The sequence below is a fragment of the Coptis chinensis genome, chromosome 1 (genome assembly GCF_015680905.1).
Source record: "Coptis chinensis isolate HL-2020 chromosome 1, ASM1568090v1, whole genome shotgun sequence".
In the NCBI taxonomy this organism is placed as follows: Eukaryota; Viridiplantae; Streptophyta; class Magnoliopsida; order Ranunculales; family Ranunculaceae; genus Coptis; species Coptis chinensis.
In genome coordinates this window covers 4,037,163-4,053,414 of record NC_141456.1, presented here as the reverse complement: position 1 = coordinate 4,053,414, position 16,252 = coordinate 4,037,163, and the positions used below count along the sequence as shown (strand labels likewise).

The 16,252-nt window shown below is 35.7% G+C and overlaps 1 protein-coding gene across 1 annotated transcript; it reads right to left on the bottom strand.

The window, feature by feature from the left end:
• Positions 1–2,164: 2,164 nt before the first annotated feature.
• On the bottom strand, positions 2,165–3,974 carry LOC147521435 (uncharacterized). The gene is made up of 2 exons (XM_086566899.1): positions 3,216–3,974; positions 2,165–2,883 (listed from the first exon to the last, which is right to left on the bottom strand). The coding sequence occupies exons 1-2, from the start codon at positions 3,832–3,834 to the stop codon at positions 2,279–2,281; spliced, it is 1,224 nt and encodes a 407-aa protein (XP_086423025.1). The 5' UTR covers positions 3,835–3,974; the 3' UTR covers positions 2,165–2,278.
• Between the last annotated feature and the right edge of the window lie 12,278 nt (positions 3,975–16,252).

Below are 16,252 nucleotides of genomic sequence, written 5' to 3'. Positions count from 1 at the left end.
AAATTGTTTCCCATGGGTAATCGATTTTCTTAGGGAGTCCGAATTTGTTGATAGACTTGTCCACAAACAGTACATTTCTATTGGTTAAATATCAGTTTAACAATTATTTTGGGCACTAACACCATTTTGTGGACAGCAAACAGTTGACTCTCTACAAACTTACTAGATAACTGATAAGCAATGGGGCCGTGAGCGGAGGGTGGAGAAGAGAGAGGGAGAGAGTTAGGGTTTGGTTGAGAGGGAAATGAAGAGGGAGAGGGATAGGTGAGGACAGACAGAAACCAACCAACTTAATTTTTGTCCGCATAACCCTTTCCTTTTCGTTTGCTCCACTCACTTGATTATGTTTTTATAGGTTTGATTCCAGGTGTTCAGTCTTACACTCTAGACACCAACTAATAGATTAAAAAGCAAAGATGAAGATTAAAAAGCAAAGATGAATGTTCGATTCGATCCATGTCTCCCTTGGATTCAACATGGAAGAATAATTTGCCACTTTAATTGGGGTAATGGACCCCTAAAATTTAAATGGTGGTCCAGCAGATGGAATCTGACCCTGATGCAGGCAAATGACAAGTTTTAGTTATTAGGTCTCACGATCAGTGCGGTGTACCATTATAGTAGCATCGTGGTCGGTACTGAATGTATTGGAATCCTGAGCATGGCCCTTAGGTCTAAGGGTCCCTCATGAAACGAGGGATGCTTCTCATGCTACATTGCTTTCAAATATCAGACACACTTGTGCTTTCTAGTAAGTGGTAACCACTTCTCACTTGTTTGTTGTAACTCCATTAATGGCCCAGCCCACAAAAAATAGTATAATTAGAGTGCTAATATTTTGTTACAGACTTGTGTTACATAAATTTGTAATCGTATACCATCACAAAAACGTACCAATAATTTGAGAACCACGGATTACTTTTGTGTATCATTGAACTGGTAAAAAGGTAAAATGTGGAGTGTTTTAAAGTATCATTGAATTTGTATACTGTCAGTCTGTCACTATGAGCCGAAGGAGAATTGCTTACCCTGTAGTCTGTTCACCGGAAAAAGGAAAAAGACAAACAGTTGCTTATTCTAAGGACTCAGCAACCTTTTCTTTATACTAACACATGAACAAAGTTTTTTCAGACCCCTTCTTTTGTAGAAAACTAGAAACTCATGAAGTTATTCTTTAGCCTTTTCAGAGACACTCTTTTTCACTGATGCCATTGAGTAAAAAAACACTGTACCTAAAAGGACAGTCCCACATGAAATGCAGAGCTAAAGTTAAACAAGATTAGAATACAAAAATCTCTCTACTAATTACTTAAGCACAATCTTATATGCAATGGGAATACTACATTAGATAGTTCATTTGCTGCGAAATCTATACTCCGTAGTCTTAACACACCGGCCAATAAAACCATAATGTCAACTGTGAACACTAAATTAAAGTTCACTTAAATCATACACATCATTTTGCTCTAGGAAAACAAACTTCTTAACATGTCTCCAACATGTATCTTGCTAAGCATGGAACCCAGTTGATTTGTTGCCCCTTTGGCACCCTCAACGGTTCCATAGTATATAATTCTCAGATCGATGATTGATTCAGTCATTCAGATTAAGTTTCAGTGAAAGATACTACACTGTTATATGAAAATCACCATTACTTTCTAAGAAAGTGTTACATGGAGAAGTTATGGCTTGGCAATCAAAGTCTCTCCAGACAGATCTGATTTCTCTCTAACACAAATGCATACTAGTATGTGCTACTCTTTCAATAAGCTTTATCTATTTGGACCATTAAAATATGCAATGGGTATGAGAGCGACCAAAACGAGGAAATATTATTGAAATGCTAGTGCGTAATTTAAATATCTTTTTCTAAAATATGGGACGACGGGATATTTTCACCTGGCTTTATCGGTCCATCCTAGGGACTTCACCTGAAGGTCCATCCCGAAAATTAAAGAGCTTTGTATGATTACAAAGATTATCTTATTAAACATGACTTCTGAAATTAATGACCTAAAGTTCATAGGACTAACAAAACGTGTTAAGGTCCCACTTAGGGGGCGGGATGTGTTAAATTGATTAGATTGGAAATAAATCACGTGTCTAACAACATTCTGTAGAGCCCGATTGATTTTATCGGTTGAAATTACAGAAATATTACATAGAACAGAACAAGTATTAATTCATAATAATGAGTAAATATGCAATAGAAACTAAGCAGATTACATAACAACTTGTTTATGTAATATAAACAGAACATCTTCAGCTAAAATAATCACTAATAACCTTTGTAGATGACAACAAAACATGGTAATATAGATTTGGGATTGGACACAAATAGCTCATCTAAATCTGAGTAGATTCCAGCAGCTCCAGCAACTGAATCAAAATCTTCTTCACCTGCGTCTTCCTTTCTTTTAACTCTTCCAGCAATCACTCTGCATACCAACATTGCCCGTTTTTCGCCTTCTGGTATAGTCCTAACACTATCATGAGCTTTTCCACTAGTTGCTGTAGTATATATCCCAACTTCAGATTCGATCTTGAACCCGTTTCTTATAATGCTGCACACATTACACTGTGGGACCAAATTGCACAAGTTTGAGGATCCATTCATGCCGATAGAGCAAATAAAGGATGTGCAGTGGAACCTAAGTAGTTCATTACCATCTGCCACACACCTTGGGTGCTTCTTGGCATGTTGGCTTGCTCTTGCCTTGATGGAATCCCTGTAAGCTTCAAATCTAGTGATGGTTTTTTGACTATTCTGGACTTTGAGGATCCTGTCGATCTCACAGATTGGTGCTTGTTTTTTCAGCCAACTTGATTTGAATATAATCTCTACTATGTTCCTACTAGTATCTTCAGGACCCAATTCAGAAACTGGGAGAAAGTTTAGGTACCCACACCAAATTCAAGGAGAAAAAAAATGAGTCAGAATGGTGAAATAGGTATTAGAACATGATTTTAGCCTACTATTGTTAGCAATTTGATAAAACTGAAAAGTTTGTGGTGTATGTGCTGAACCTATTAAATACTTAAAGAATTGCTAAAATTATTTCAAATGCTCGATAAGGAATGCCATGAAACTCAAATGCACTCTTATTGTTAATTACCAACAATGATTACTCGCTTAGGAGCATATATATATAGTGACAAAATACGCAATGCAACTCAAATTCAAAAAACAAAGAGCAGTATAGTAAGTGTGCTACCTGCATGTCTAACAGATTGGTGAAGCTCCAAAGCCTCAGGTTTCATGAAAATCTCTCCACATACAGGACAAGAGCAGAGGGTAGCCCTTATTAAAGAGTCTCTTGACACACCACGAGATGGATCAACAACCATTCTACACTCGTAACATCCTGAAAGTCTCCTAAACTGCATTCCTCTAAACGATCCTCCGACAGAAGAGCGAGAAGACATTGACATGGTCGTCGACAATGCCGAAGATGAAGAAGAAGGAACAACTGATCCATTTATCTCACTTAGAGGAGCTCTCATGGATCTACTAGAAGCAGAACCAACACTATTACAAGTAGCCAATGAAGCCCATTTCTTACTATCATCAAGAGAACATGTTTCAGGCCTTTGCATGACTTTTGTATTATTACAAAGAGAACCAGAACACACCTTTATCTTGCATCTCTTGTTTTTTTCTTCAATGATTTTTGGTGGTTGTTGCTTTTGCTCTCCTGCTTGAAGATGCTTGCACGTAAAAAGACTTCTTACAACTGCCCAAGAAGGTCCTTTCTTTGATTGTTTATCCGCTTTCTTTGTTTGGTTTGGGTGCTTTATCTTGCCGGGTTTTCTATGGGTTTTGGTTCCTGCCATTAGAGAAGAGATCTGAAGATAGTTTTTGTGATGAAAAGGTGGTCCTGGGTTTGTTTCTCTATAAGATGAGTTGCTGAGTATCCTGCTTGGTTAATGAGTGATATTGCTTTGGGGAATGGTGGGTCTTTGTTCTCTGGTGTATACATGGACATAATAAATTACACAGCTAATGTGGTAGCTAATCACCTTGAAATCATGTGATGAGAAAATAATAATATTACACGAGAATCTAACAATTAAATAATATTGATTCACTTTAAACCCTATATATTATAAATGAAAATCTTCCTCAACACAGTTGCTTAAGGGTTCGCTTACCATCAATTCATATTTTGCCATCTTACACATTTGAACAACTTTTATCTGAAAGAGTCTGTTTTGGAAAATGATTTGGCTGATTCTTTTATTTGATCTAGTCAATGGAATATTTAGAAGAAATCTAACACTTAAGAGCTTTAATTAGGTTCTCCATTTTCTTGCTTTTGACTTTTGCTTTCCAAATCTCTATATTTCTTAGAACCATGTATATGTTCAAACTTTGAAACAGGTGTAACGTTTACCCAGCAGTAAAATAGACAAATATATTCACATCTCCAAATTAAGGTAAATGCATGGATTACAGAGACATTAATTACATCCTCAAAGCCAGCTCTCGTGTCTGATCTAGTGTTTTCAACAAAATATATCTAGTGTGGAAGAGAAATAGGCTCACCTTCCCTACAATACAAGGGTCCATGTTTTGTTTCTCTAATTAACCATATGACAAATCAAAGGTCTTATATCATGATAGATAACAACTTACATCAACTACACTACTGGAGAGCAATACCAGCAGAGCACCACAGTTAGGGAAGTTTGTAGTTGCACACTGTGGATCAGTAGATGTGTATCCAACTTTTATCCATTTGTTGTAGTCACTTTTCTATAAAGTTGTTAACGTTGGAATATGGACTCTACCGCTTTTCTTCTAAATATTCAGATTCCACTGATGTTATTCTTCCAAAAACTGGCGGTATCAGCAATAAGTGTGGTACGGTGTAAAATAAAATGCTAGAAATATTTTAAGTAAAATTCAGGTGTGATCACTGTCGGGAAGGCATGGGGAGAGACTATAATAATACACACACACAGACAGTGAAATAGCGAATACACGTACAGCTTTGGTACTTGTCTGAGAGGGGTTGTTCAAGGGAAGAGGGAACACAGTGTAAGTTATTGGGTTCTGACCAGATTTGTCAATATGTGAAGCGTGCATGAGAACAAATAACCATCCTCATTCATTCATACCAGCCCCAACAAGTTTTGATAGTAATTCCCGGAGCCTAGTTAGGGAAATTTTTGTATTAGTTTATTATTAGAGAATTAACTTCCCAAAGGAATCTCATAATTTTGTGGTTTGTTTAATCGGCACATAAGCACTATGTGGTACTACACCGATCTGATCAGGTAAAAAGTTTGAGGTCTGAGCGGGATAGGAAAATCGGGAGATTTATACCGCTTAATTGACGATTTCCGATAATAGTTTTTGGGTTTTTGGTGAAGATTGGATCTGATATGTTTGTGGGTTCGGCTTTTAATGAGTTAAATTCCAAGTGGAGAGATGGGAGATGCTTTTTAGAGTTTTTTTAACCGGATGTGGTTTTGTGGACTTCAATTATATTGTTACTGGGTATCTTCATTCTAGAGCTTGAGGACGATGGGTCAAGTCAGAGACCTTTTGATGGGTCAAAGTCAGACACCTAACTTTTCTATCAAAATGAAATAATTAATATGGGGAATTGCCAATAATATTGTTAAGGTGTTTCCGCTTGATACTTGTCCATGACTAATCTTTTCATTTCTTTCATTTTCCATTATTTGTGTTTTTGTTGTAATTCAGGAATTCCCTGTTTATCTCAGATGGATTAGGAGAAAAAAGCACACTAACTTTTCGGATCTTTTATAAGACATTTTTTTATTTTCCATTTATTTGTGTTTATAAATTTAGGGAGAGGACAAATCCGGATCAGGGGAAAAAGATGAAAGGTCACAAGAACCGGTAAATGAAAGGTACCCTCTTGATCTTGAAATTAAAAATGGCGGATAGATGAAATATCAAGTATACCCCCAAGACGAAATAATAAACGCCCTACCAACGAAAGCGATCATATATATATAAGTATGAACATGAACAATCATTGTTCATACCTATTTCGAGTATGAACACCTCAACATAAAAATGTATGATCAATAAGAACACTTATTAGTAAGGGTGGAACTTGGGTTATTTGTTACCCGATAGACTAAATCAACTTTATGGTTCCGGGCTACATTTCGATCCGGTGGTCCGGGTTTTGTTTTGTAAAATAAAAATTGTTCATACTTAGGTTAGAAAATCAAAAAAACCAACAAAACATAATGTATGGACAATCAATGTTCATACTTATAAAAATAAGATTGAGAACACTATTTTAGAGATAATATTGTAATGGACAATCAATGTTCAAACAATCAAATATTTTGATTTATGAAACAATCACTATTTTTATTGTCCATACAGAAACCCGAGCTATGAACACCCAAATTTCGAGGCTAAGGCTTGGGTTGAAAATATAAGATTAATGTCCATGCCTCAACCCAAATGACCAATATAATTATTAGTATGAACAATCAATGAGAATACTTATTTGGAGTATGAACAATCAATGTTTCATATTCATATTATCATTAACATGAGTTATGAACAATCATTGTTTCTATTGGGGCGTTAACATTAAAATCATACCTCAACATAATGTATTCATATTGGATTATGAACAATCAATGTTCATATATATTGGGATATGAACAATCAATGTTCATATCTCAACATAATGTACAAACAATCATAACACATATTTGGTGTATGAATAATCATTTCTTATACCTCAACATAATGTAATCTAATAATACAATCATTGTTCATACATCAATATATTGCATGTATGAGATACATTCACTGGGCATGAACAATGATTGTTCATACATCAGCATAAGGTATGTGATTTGCACAAATTCATTGAATATTTAATTCTATCGTCTAGAACTTGTCAATCAACGAAAATCTTAAAAACTGCAAAATAATTAATAAAATATTATTAGAATAACGGTAAGTGAGGTAAGTGAGGTATCGATCCACATCTTGAAGTGAATAAATAGGGGAGAAAATATTTAATAAACCAATAACTAACTTGGTGATTGATATTAAAACAATTGTTGAGGATTTCTAATTTCTTATCTAAATTAAAAATAAAATTAACTCATAAAGGAAATAATGACTAACTAAAGTAATTAATTTTCAAAGATCAATTTATCAAAACCCTTGGTAGAAAGTTACTAATTCACCAACAATTCTTGTATTTCATTTTTATACCTCTTGTTAAATTTCTCCAAAACTTTACTAAATCTTAAACGCTAGTTCTAGAATTAGTGAAAAATATAACTTTAAAAGCATAATAAAACATCTCAATATTAAATTCAATCCTCTATTCTCGTTGACTCCAAATGAGGAATTTTTAGGCATTCAATGTCCACAATAAGAATTATCAAAAATCCAAAAAATCCCTTAATAACTAATAAAGTTGAGTCTAAAAGATTTTTAACAAAAAAAAAAAAAAAAAAACTAACAATGGAAAATATGAGACCCCGTATTTTCCACGATGATAGAAATCATACACATTTTAGTGTAAAAATCAATTAAAATGAGATATCATTATATTTCATGAAAAACACATATAGTGGAGATTCTAACAAAAATGAAAAAACAAAATAACAATAATTTCATGGAGAGCTTTCCCTTTCCACCATGGGATGGAAGTTTAGCCATCCATGCTATTAATTAACATGAAAAAATAATTAAAGATAAGAGATATAATGAACATTGAAACCACCTTTATTGCTTTGATATTGATATTCAAAAAATTATACACTCTGGAGCACTCTTCCTCATTAATTAAATTGACTAAAAGTACAAAACAAAATTTCTACTAATTGAATACTATAATGGAGATAGAATGGGTGTCTTTTCAATGCCAATTCTCTTCTCTATTTATAACTTCCACCAACAAGATTTTTGTACATATAATATCTTCACACAAAATATAAATAATGTTTGGGATATGGGGAAAAATATAATATAAAATAATTTAGGAAATGAAATATGGAAGATATATTACCAAGGCATGTGGAAAAAAGGAAATATAAATTGGTAATCAAAAAGGATAAAATGGAATGATATGGTTTTGAATTAGGAATGGAGTGATTGACAAGAATATGGAGGATATGGGGGAATATATATATATGGTGGCAAAAATATAATGTATCAAGGAATAATAAATAATTAATGGAAATGAACATATTAAATGTGGTGAAAATGGTAAGAATATATAGTAGTAGTTGCAATTATCATTTATTGATTTTCTTCAATAATTATCAATTCTCTAACATTTCCTTCCATTATTGATAGCATAGTTTATTCCATGAGCTCTAACTTATTGATTCTTTAAATGATCATTTTTGGCTCATGGGCTCGGACTTTGATTGGGCTTTGACCAACATTTTTTATTTACTACAAAAAATATTAAACCAAATTAATAAAACATATTTTGCATGGTACTTTTCCAAAGACATGCACATATATGTAAATAATCCTTTATAACCAAAAAATGTGCATAATGCAATGGAATAAAGCAAATGTATAGTTTTACGCTAAAAATATGCAATTAAGCATAAATGATATTATAAAGTGTCTATAAAACTATATATAAAATATACAATTTTAGGCACTTATCAAAACCTATATTTTGCTAGTCCTCGAGCAAAACAAAACAAAACAAAATCTTAACTCACTTCCGCAGGAATCACGATTGCACTTAGCTTGTGCAACAAGCCGTCAACCCTCAAGGTTAACCCTAGAGGATGAGTGTTGTTTCGTGAGGGTTTGTAGAGAATATACCCACAAAATTTTGGTGTTCTAAATTAGACTACAAAGACTCGATTATCCAGGTTATCACCCTAAGTTATTTCAATAAAGTCCTTTAATTTCATCTCTTTTGGCAATAAACTTCAATTTTCGTGACACCAAAGTTAATGAGAATTCAATAAACACAAGCATTAAGCAATATAAACACTGTGCTATGAAAAGATGCAGTGTTATGCACAAGTAACTTCACTTTTGGTATCTTTAGAAAGACTCATTAACTTGGGTTCTCACCGGTTTTGTCATAGACACGTATCACTCATATTATTACACTCCAAGTCAAGGTCTCTCTAGTGTGCAAAGGCACACTCAATCCTTACACTCTTAATGACTAACCAAAGAAGTCGAGGTTGATCATCATATCATCTTCTTACTTTCACACCACACTTAGCCTAGGAAGCTAGAGGTCTTGAATGAGTTGTAATGGGTTTAGGTAGGGGTTCACAAGAAAATAAATGGATATTTCAAAGAGCTATTATTTGATAGAATAGGGTATTCACAACTACGTAGAGAAATTTTTAAATTTCAACACCCCCAAATCTAAATGATACATTGTCCCCAATGTTGAAAACTAAGCTACCAAAATGACAATAATGATGCTAAAGACAAAATGAATGTAAACTTTGAAAGAGAGAAATTAAAACATTTTACCTTATTTGATGCTTATTTACTAATCATATTTCCTGCCAATAAAATAAGAATGAAAACACAAGGAAATGCAACTATACTACAACGACTATGTAAAGACTCAAATTCTCGTTAAGGGTATTTTTGTAAATTTCATAATAAATCTAGGGTCATTTATGTAAATTGGTCGTCGGATTTATATTTCAAACGTACGTAACTTAATGAAACTTAACTCCGATTCCTAAGCCCCGTTAGATAAGCAAATCTTATACGAAAATTTGACCAAAAATGTCGGTTAGCGGTTTTCTCAAGGCTCGTTCGGCACGAAGTTAACAGCTTACACGCATGATTGGGTCATCGTTATAGCATGCAGGGAGATAGAATATAGAAGATTAAATTTAGCGGGATGGGCCGGAAAAATAATTACGACGCGACGTCAAACGAGTTGGTGGTTAGGAGTATTAGGACCTTAAGCCTAATTGGAATATATTGGGCTTGGGCCTAAATATATCGGCCCAAATAGAAAAAACGAAATCGCGAAACCAAAAATCGCACCTAAATTCTCTTCTTCTTCCCCAATTTTCGCCATTTTAAAAACCCTAGGAGAGAGAAACCTAAATTCTCTCAATTCCCATCGATCCAACCCTCAATTCTTCACACTCAAACCTAGAAACACTAAACTGAAGTGAGAGAATTCAAAATCTCCTGAAAATTCGAGCATACCGAAGCCAAATCACGGCGACAGGTGAGTTAGTTCCTCTCCAATCGATTCAAACCCAAAATTCAAACACCCAATCCTTAGTAGCACTCAAATCAAGTGTGAAGCTTCGAAAATTCTTGGAGTGACGTCGGGTTTTCGCGAAAGGTTAGTGAATTTAGCTTCTGAAGAAATAGTCCGAACTTCGATTTCGATTTCTATTTGGTTGTATTGATGAATGATAATTGAAATGGGGTGTGATAATTCGACAAGAGCTATTTGGAGAGGTGATGGGCTTAACGAATCAGCCGGAGAAGAAAGCTAAATGAAGCATTCTTCGATTTGGTAAGAGATTTTGAGATTTTCTAGTTCTATACTTTGTTTGATGAAGTTATTATGTTTAGAGTGTTGAAATTTGGATGGGATTGTGATGTATTGGAAAAAAAAATAATAATAATAATTGAAATTGGTGGTTGAAATGCTTGTTGCTTCGAGAAGATTGAGTTGAGCGATATCGATTGGAGCAGCTAGCTAGCTAGGGAGCCGTTCTTCTTCGATTTCGGTAAGAATTATCTATATTCACTTTATTTTAGAGAAGTTATGTCAGTTTAAACTTGTTTAGGATTTGATTGAGTAATGCACGATTGATAAGGAACACGACAGTAATCGTTGTTAGATTTAATATGAATCGAAGGGGTGGGATTGGTTGTAGTTGAAATTTGGACTTGGAATTGGGATGTGATAGGATTAGCGTCGATATGAGGGCCTGCCATGGCCCGAAATAGCCGTAGAGACTGTCAGAGTATTAGTGCCAGAAATGGCCTGTAGCTCTGTTAACGGTAGTTAGATGAAAATTTATCCGAAACCCAATTCTTAACGTCGAGATTTCTTCTCGGCTTACACTAGTTAAGAATTCCTCGTTGTTCGATCAATTCTAACAACCGACGTATATGTATATGCTGTTATAGGAGTGAATTCGAGTTGATTCGGTTAAGTGGGCTCGATTTGGTTAAGTGGGCTTGAGGAGAAGGAGTTTGCTAAGGTAGGAACCTACATACCAATATATGGTCTGCTTATTTCATGCATGATTTAAATTGTTTAAATAGGAAATAGATAGTTGCGTATCAACCATGCATGTATATATGATATTCATGTTTTGCAATCTTTGTATTTCCTCGATATAAACCGTATATATAGATAGCTTTAGGTGTGAAATGGTTTTTGGTAAAATCGTGGTAGCGGAGATTTGTTTTCTTTGTTAAAAGAGAAAACTGGTTTTGGGAAGGGTCAAGGCTCTTTGTCTCCGAGAAGGAGACAGAGAGATGGATTTTGTATGTGGGTGAGGATTACCCGGTGTTTGTAACTAGGTGGGAGGTTCTGATTGTTCAGGGATGGTTGTGTTATTTATGATGATTTCGCCGTTTGGGAATCATCGGTTGTTATTTACTATGACCGCCCGCTTGGGAGTCATAAGTTGTTTTACTTCGATGGTGGGAAATCCGTGAACTCACACCTATTTAATCAATCAGTTTTAAAAGAAAACTAAATATGTATCTAGAGTATTTGAAAACAATCGGTAATGAGTATATATATAGATATTACTATGCTTATCACGGGGATTTAGAAAAGGAATTGTGAATTCCTATAAAGAAGGAACCGCTGTCGCATTCAGGAGGCGGGCGCTCTAGGATTCCAACTGTGGTGTACACCTTCGAGGTGGTGGGCCACCTTTAAAGGGATGCATCATGGATGTAGTCCGGAATTCCTTTTCTACTTTTCTAGATAACCATGCTTGTATGCGTGTCACACTGTATGGTGATTAGCTTGTGTGGGGTTACATGCTACCTCGATGAGGTTTAGACGCGAGGAGTGAGAGTTTAGTCCACTCCGGATGTGTGTCGATCCCGAAGGCGGTCAATATCGTCGAACGGTTGACCACCGTAAGTTAGGTGGACGGCCCGTATGGGGTCGTGGGTCACAGGCCCACCGAGCCCTAAAAGCTTTGGGGATTTTGTGTGTATCTGAACACAACAACGGCATTTTAGCTCCCCTGCCGGGTAAAATCGAAAACAACGGTGCATGGTTCACACTTTGGAAAGTAATTGAACCGAGATTGCTGTGCGGATTGGGGCTGAAAGTACCGTCATTACCCTCACCATTCTAATAGGATGCGCCGCCACAATAGTTGTATGATGATTGTGAAAAACTATATTTTGTATATCAATGAAGCATGTCGAGATGATTTCTGCTAGTTAGTGATGTATATATATAGTCACGATATTGGAATACTTTTATGGAAACCCTGCATGTTTTAAATGTTTTCTATAAGTAACTATTTATTGGCTATGTGCGTTTCTACTGGGCATAGTTGTTTGCTCATCCTACTTAACATTTTAGACCAGCCAGTTGCGGAGGAGGTTTTCCCTAACCCTAGTGATGACAGTTATGGTGATTTGGGAGGATTTCCTTATGTTTGACGAGGACAGAGTCAAGTTCATACTTTTTGTTGTATAGAGATAGTCTAGTCATTTTGGTTGTATATATATAGAGCTCCGCTCATTTTGATGTATTTAATTGATGTATTGGAGTGTAGTTCATCATAAACATTTTGGGATATGTATATGGGCATCACAGTGGTGTATAGGGTGAAGATTTTGTATATATATGGTTGTTGGAAGGGTATTATGAAATGTACAGGTTTATGACAGGTTTTAGGGTTTACGAATGTCGATTAAACAAAGAAAACTCTGCCGAAATTTCGGTAGAATTGTGATGGTGTCGGCCTCGAGATTCACTCATCGTCCTTGGGATGTGTGCTGGGGTCTCGGGGCGTCACAGACTATATATACAAGTGCACCCATAAGCCTAGAGTTTGGAATAGGTACAAAACTTTAGGTTGCCTCCCAAAAAGCGCTAAGGTTTACGTCGTCAGTCCGACGTAGCGGTGATCAAAGAGATGATCAATCTTGATATAGACAGGATCTTCCAGAAGTACTTCTTCTACTTCTGGGGAACGTAACTCCAAAAATGGCTTCAAACGTTGACCATTTACTTTAAAAGTACTACCATCTTTTGGGTTCTCAACTATGATTGCTCTATAAAGAGTGACATGTGTGACTATGAAAGGACCAGACTAACAAGTTTTCAATTTCCCAGGGAACAAATGAAGACGGGAATTATAAAGTAAAACTTTTTGACCAACGAAAAATTCCTTCCTCATGATTTGGTTATCGCGCACCCTCTTCTTATTGGCTTTGTACTTTTTAAAGAGGTCATATGCATCATTTCTAAGCTCCTCGAGCTCATTCAATTGCAACTTCCTATGGTCACCATCCTTGACAAGGTCAAAATTTAGGCTTCTTACGGCCTAATAGGCTTTATACTATAACTCTACGTACATGAAAATTACAAGGCTTACCAAAGACTAGACGATAAGGTTACATACCAAAAGGTGTTTTGAAAGCAGTTCTGTAGGCCCAAAGTAAATCAGGGAGTAGGGGTGACTTCGGATCGGATTAACCTCCTTCGGAATTTTTCCAAATTTTTTTCGGAACCTAATATGCTAGCCAAATCCGATCCAATTTTTTTTCGGATTCAAAATATATTTCCAATTTGAACTTTCGAAATTTCGAATAACTCGAAATTTCGGAATACTTGGTAAATTTTCAAAGATCTATTTACTTTCAATTATTTTTAGAATATCATACGCCAATGTTCATTGTAGGGAGAGAAAACCATGTCCACAACACCAATGTACCAACAACAATACGCACTTGTTTAATGAGAAAACCCATTTTCATTCAAACAAGTGATCCAAGAAAAACGAGAAAAAGAACCTCGCAGCCACCAATAGCAAGCATTGCATTACATTTGAGGTCCGGGTATTTGTAATGTTTCAATCTTTTTCGTGTGTGGAAATTGAAGCGTGAAGTGTCCGTGATAAATAATGGATTATGGTCTTGGACTCTAAGTAGCTTTACATAATATTATATCTATTGGAATTTGGCTTTTGGATTGGTCTGGAAGTCATTGTATGACTCAATGACATTATTTTTCATATCATTGTTGTTATGGTAGACGGTGTAATGACAGTAGAGTGGTCCAATTCAAGTGGGAAAGTAGCGGCTAGGTTATGTTTTTGTTTTATTTTTGGAAGTAAAAAACTATAAAATGAATGACGGTCGAGATCTAATCAAGTGGATAGTGAGAGAAGTATATATTTTCGGAAGAAATTGGCAATAATATCGGAAATTTCGGAATTTTCGGATCGGATCGGATTTTAGAATTATATCCAAATCCGATCCAATTTTTTTTTTTTTTTCGGAATTTTCGGAAATCGAAAAATCGGAAAATCGGCCCATGAAAACTACACCCAGAGCCAGACCAATTTCGGGTCGGATTTCGGAAAAATCGGAAATTCGGCAAAAAGAGACACCCCTATCAGGGAGTCTTAAACTCCAAACTTTCCTATATGGTCGAACCGTCTTTTCAAGGATCTGCTTAATTTCTCTATTGGAAACCTCGGCTTGGCCATTGGTCTAGGGGTGGTAAGATAAGGCAACCTTGTGAGTAACCCCATATTTCTTCACTAAACTTTCAAAATCTTTGTTGCAAAAGTGTTTTCCCTCATCACTAATGATAGCGCAGGGAGTACCAAATCTTGAAAAAATATGTTCCTTTATAAAATTGACAACAACTCTGTGGTCATTGGTCCTACATGCAATAGCATCAATCCACTTTGAGACATAGTCAACTGCCACTAAAATGTACTCAAAGCCATGAGAGTTACGAAAAGGTCCCATAAACTCAATACCCCACACATCAAAAACTTTCACAATCATAATAGGGGAAAATACATCATATACGTGCCTATGAGACATACACCCTAGGTGTTGGCATTTACTACATGCTTGACAGTAAGTCTGGGCATCACAAAATAATATAAGCTAATAAAATCCGCATTGCAACACTTTTGCAGCGGTCTTTTTGGAGCCAAAATGGCCACCACATGCATGACCATGACAAAATGAGAGAATATCACTCTGTTCCCACTCAGGAATGCATCTACGTACTATCTGGTATGAACAACACTAAAAAATGTAGGGGTCATCCAAACAAAATATTTGGCAGTGGCCAAAAACTTAGATCTACCATGCTTACTCCAATGATTAAGTAATTGAGTAGTGACAAGGAAGTTCACTATATCAACATACCATGGGATCTGAGCAACAACCATCAAGTGCTCATTAGGAAAACTCTCAGAAATAGGCCATTTTTCAATAGGCTAAGTCACTAGCCTAGACAGATGATCAACAACTACATTTTCAGTTCTTTTTTTATCACGAATATCAAGATCAAACTCCTGCAGTAACAAGATCCATAAGATCAATCGTGGTTTGACATCCTTCTTAGAAAGAAGATGCCTTAAAGCCGTATGGTTGGAGTAAACAATCGCTTTGGAACCAATCAAATAGTGTTAAAACTTATCGAAAGCAAAAATAATTGCCAATAATTTTTTCTCGGTGGTTGAGTAGTTGAGTTGGGCATCATTGAGAGTTATAATAACATAATAAATGGCGTGAGAGAGTTTATCTACTTTTTGACCTAAGATTGCACCAACCGCGTAATCAGAAGCATCACACATCAACTCAAAAAGGAGTGACCAGTTAGGTGGTCAGATAATGGGTGCAGTGGTCAAAGCATTTTTCAAATAGTCAAAAGCTCTAATACATACCTCAATGAAATCAAAAAGAGCATCCTTAGCAAGTAAGTTACTCAGAGGTCTAGCAATTTAACTAAAGTCCTTTATGAACCAACGATAAAAACCCACATGTCCTAAAAATGATCTAACATCTTTAACAGACTTAGGAATAAGTAGAGTAGAAATCACATCAATTTTAAACCTGTCAACTTGGATACCATAACTAGAAACAACGTGACCCAAGACAATGCCTTGCTTGGCATTTCAATTGTTGTGTCTTGGTCCAAGGCCCAATAATCCAAAGAAATCGAGGCAGCCCATTGTGGGTTTTCTAGTAATTTCCCAAGTGTTGCCATTTTAGTCCTTTCAAGTTTTTACTGTAACAAACTTATCTTCA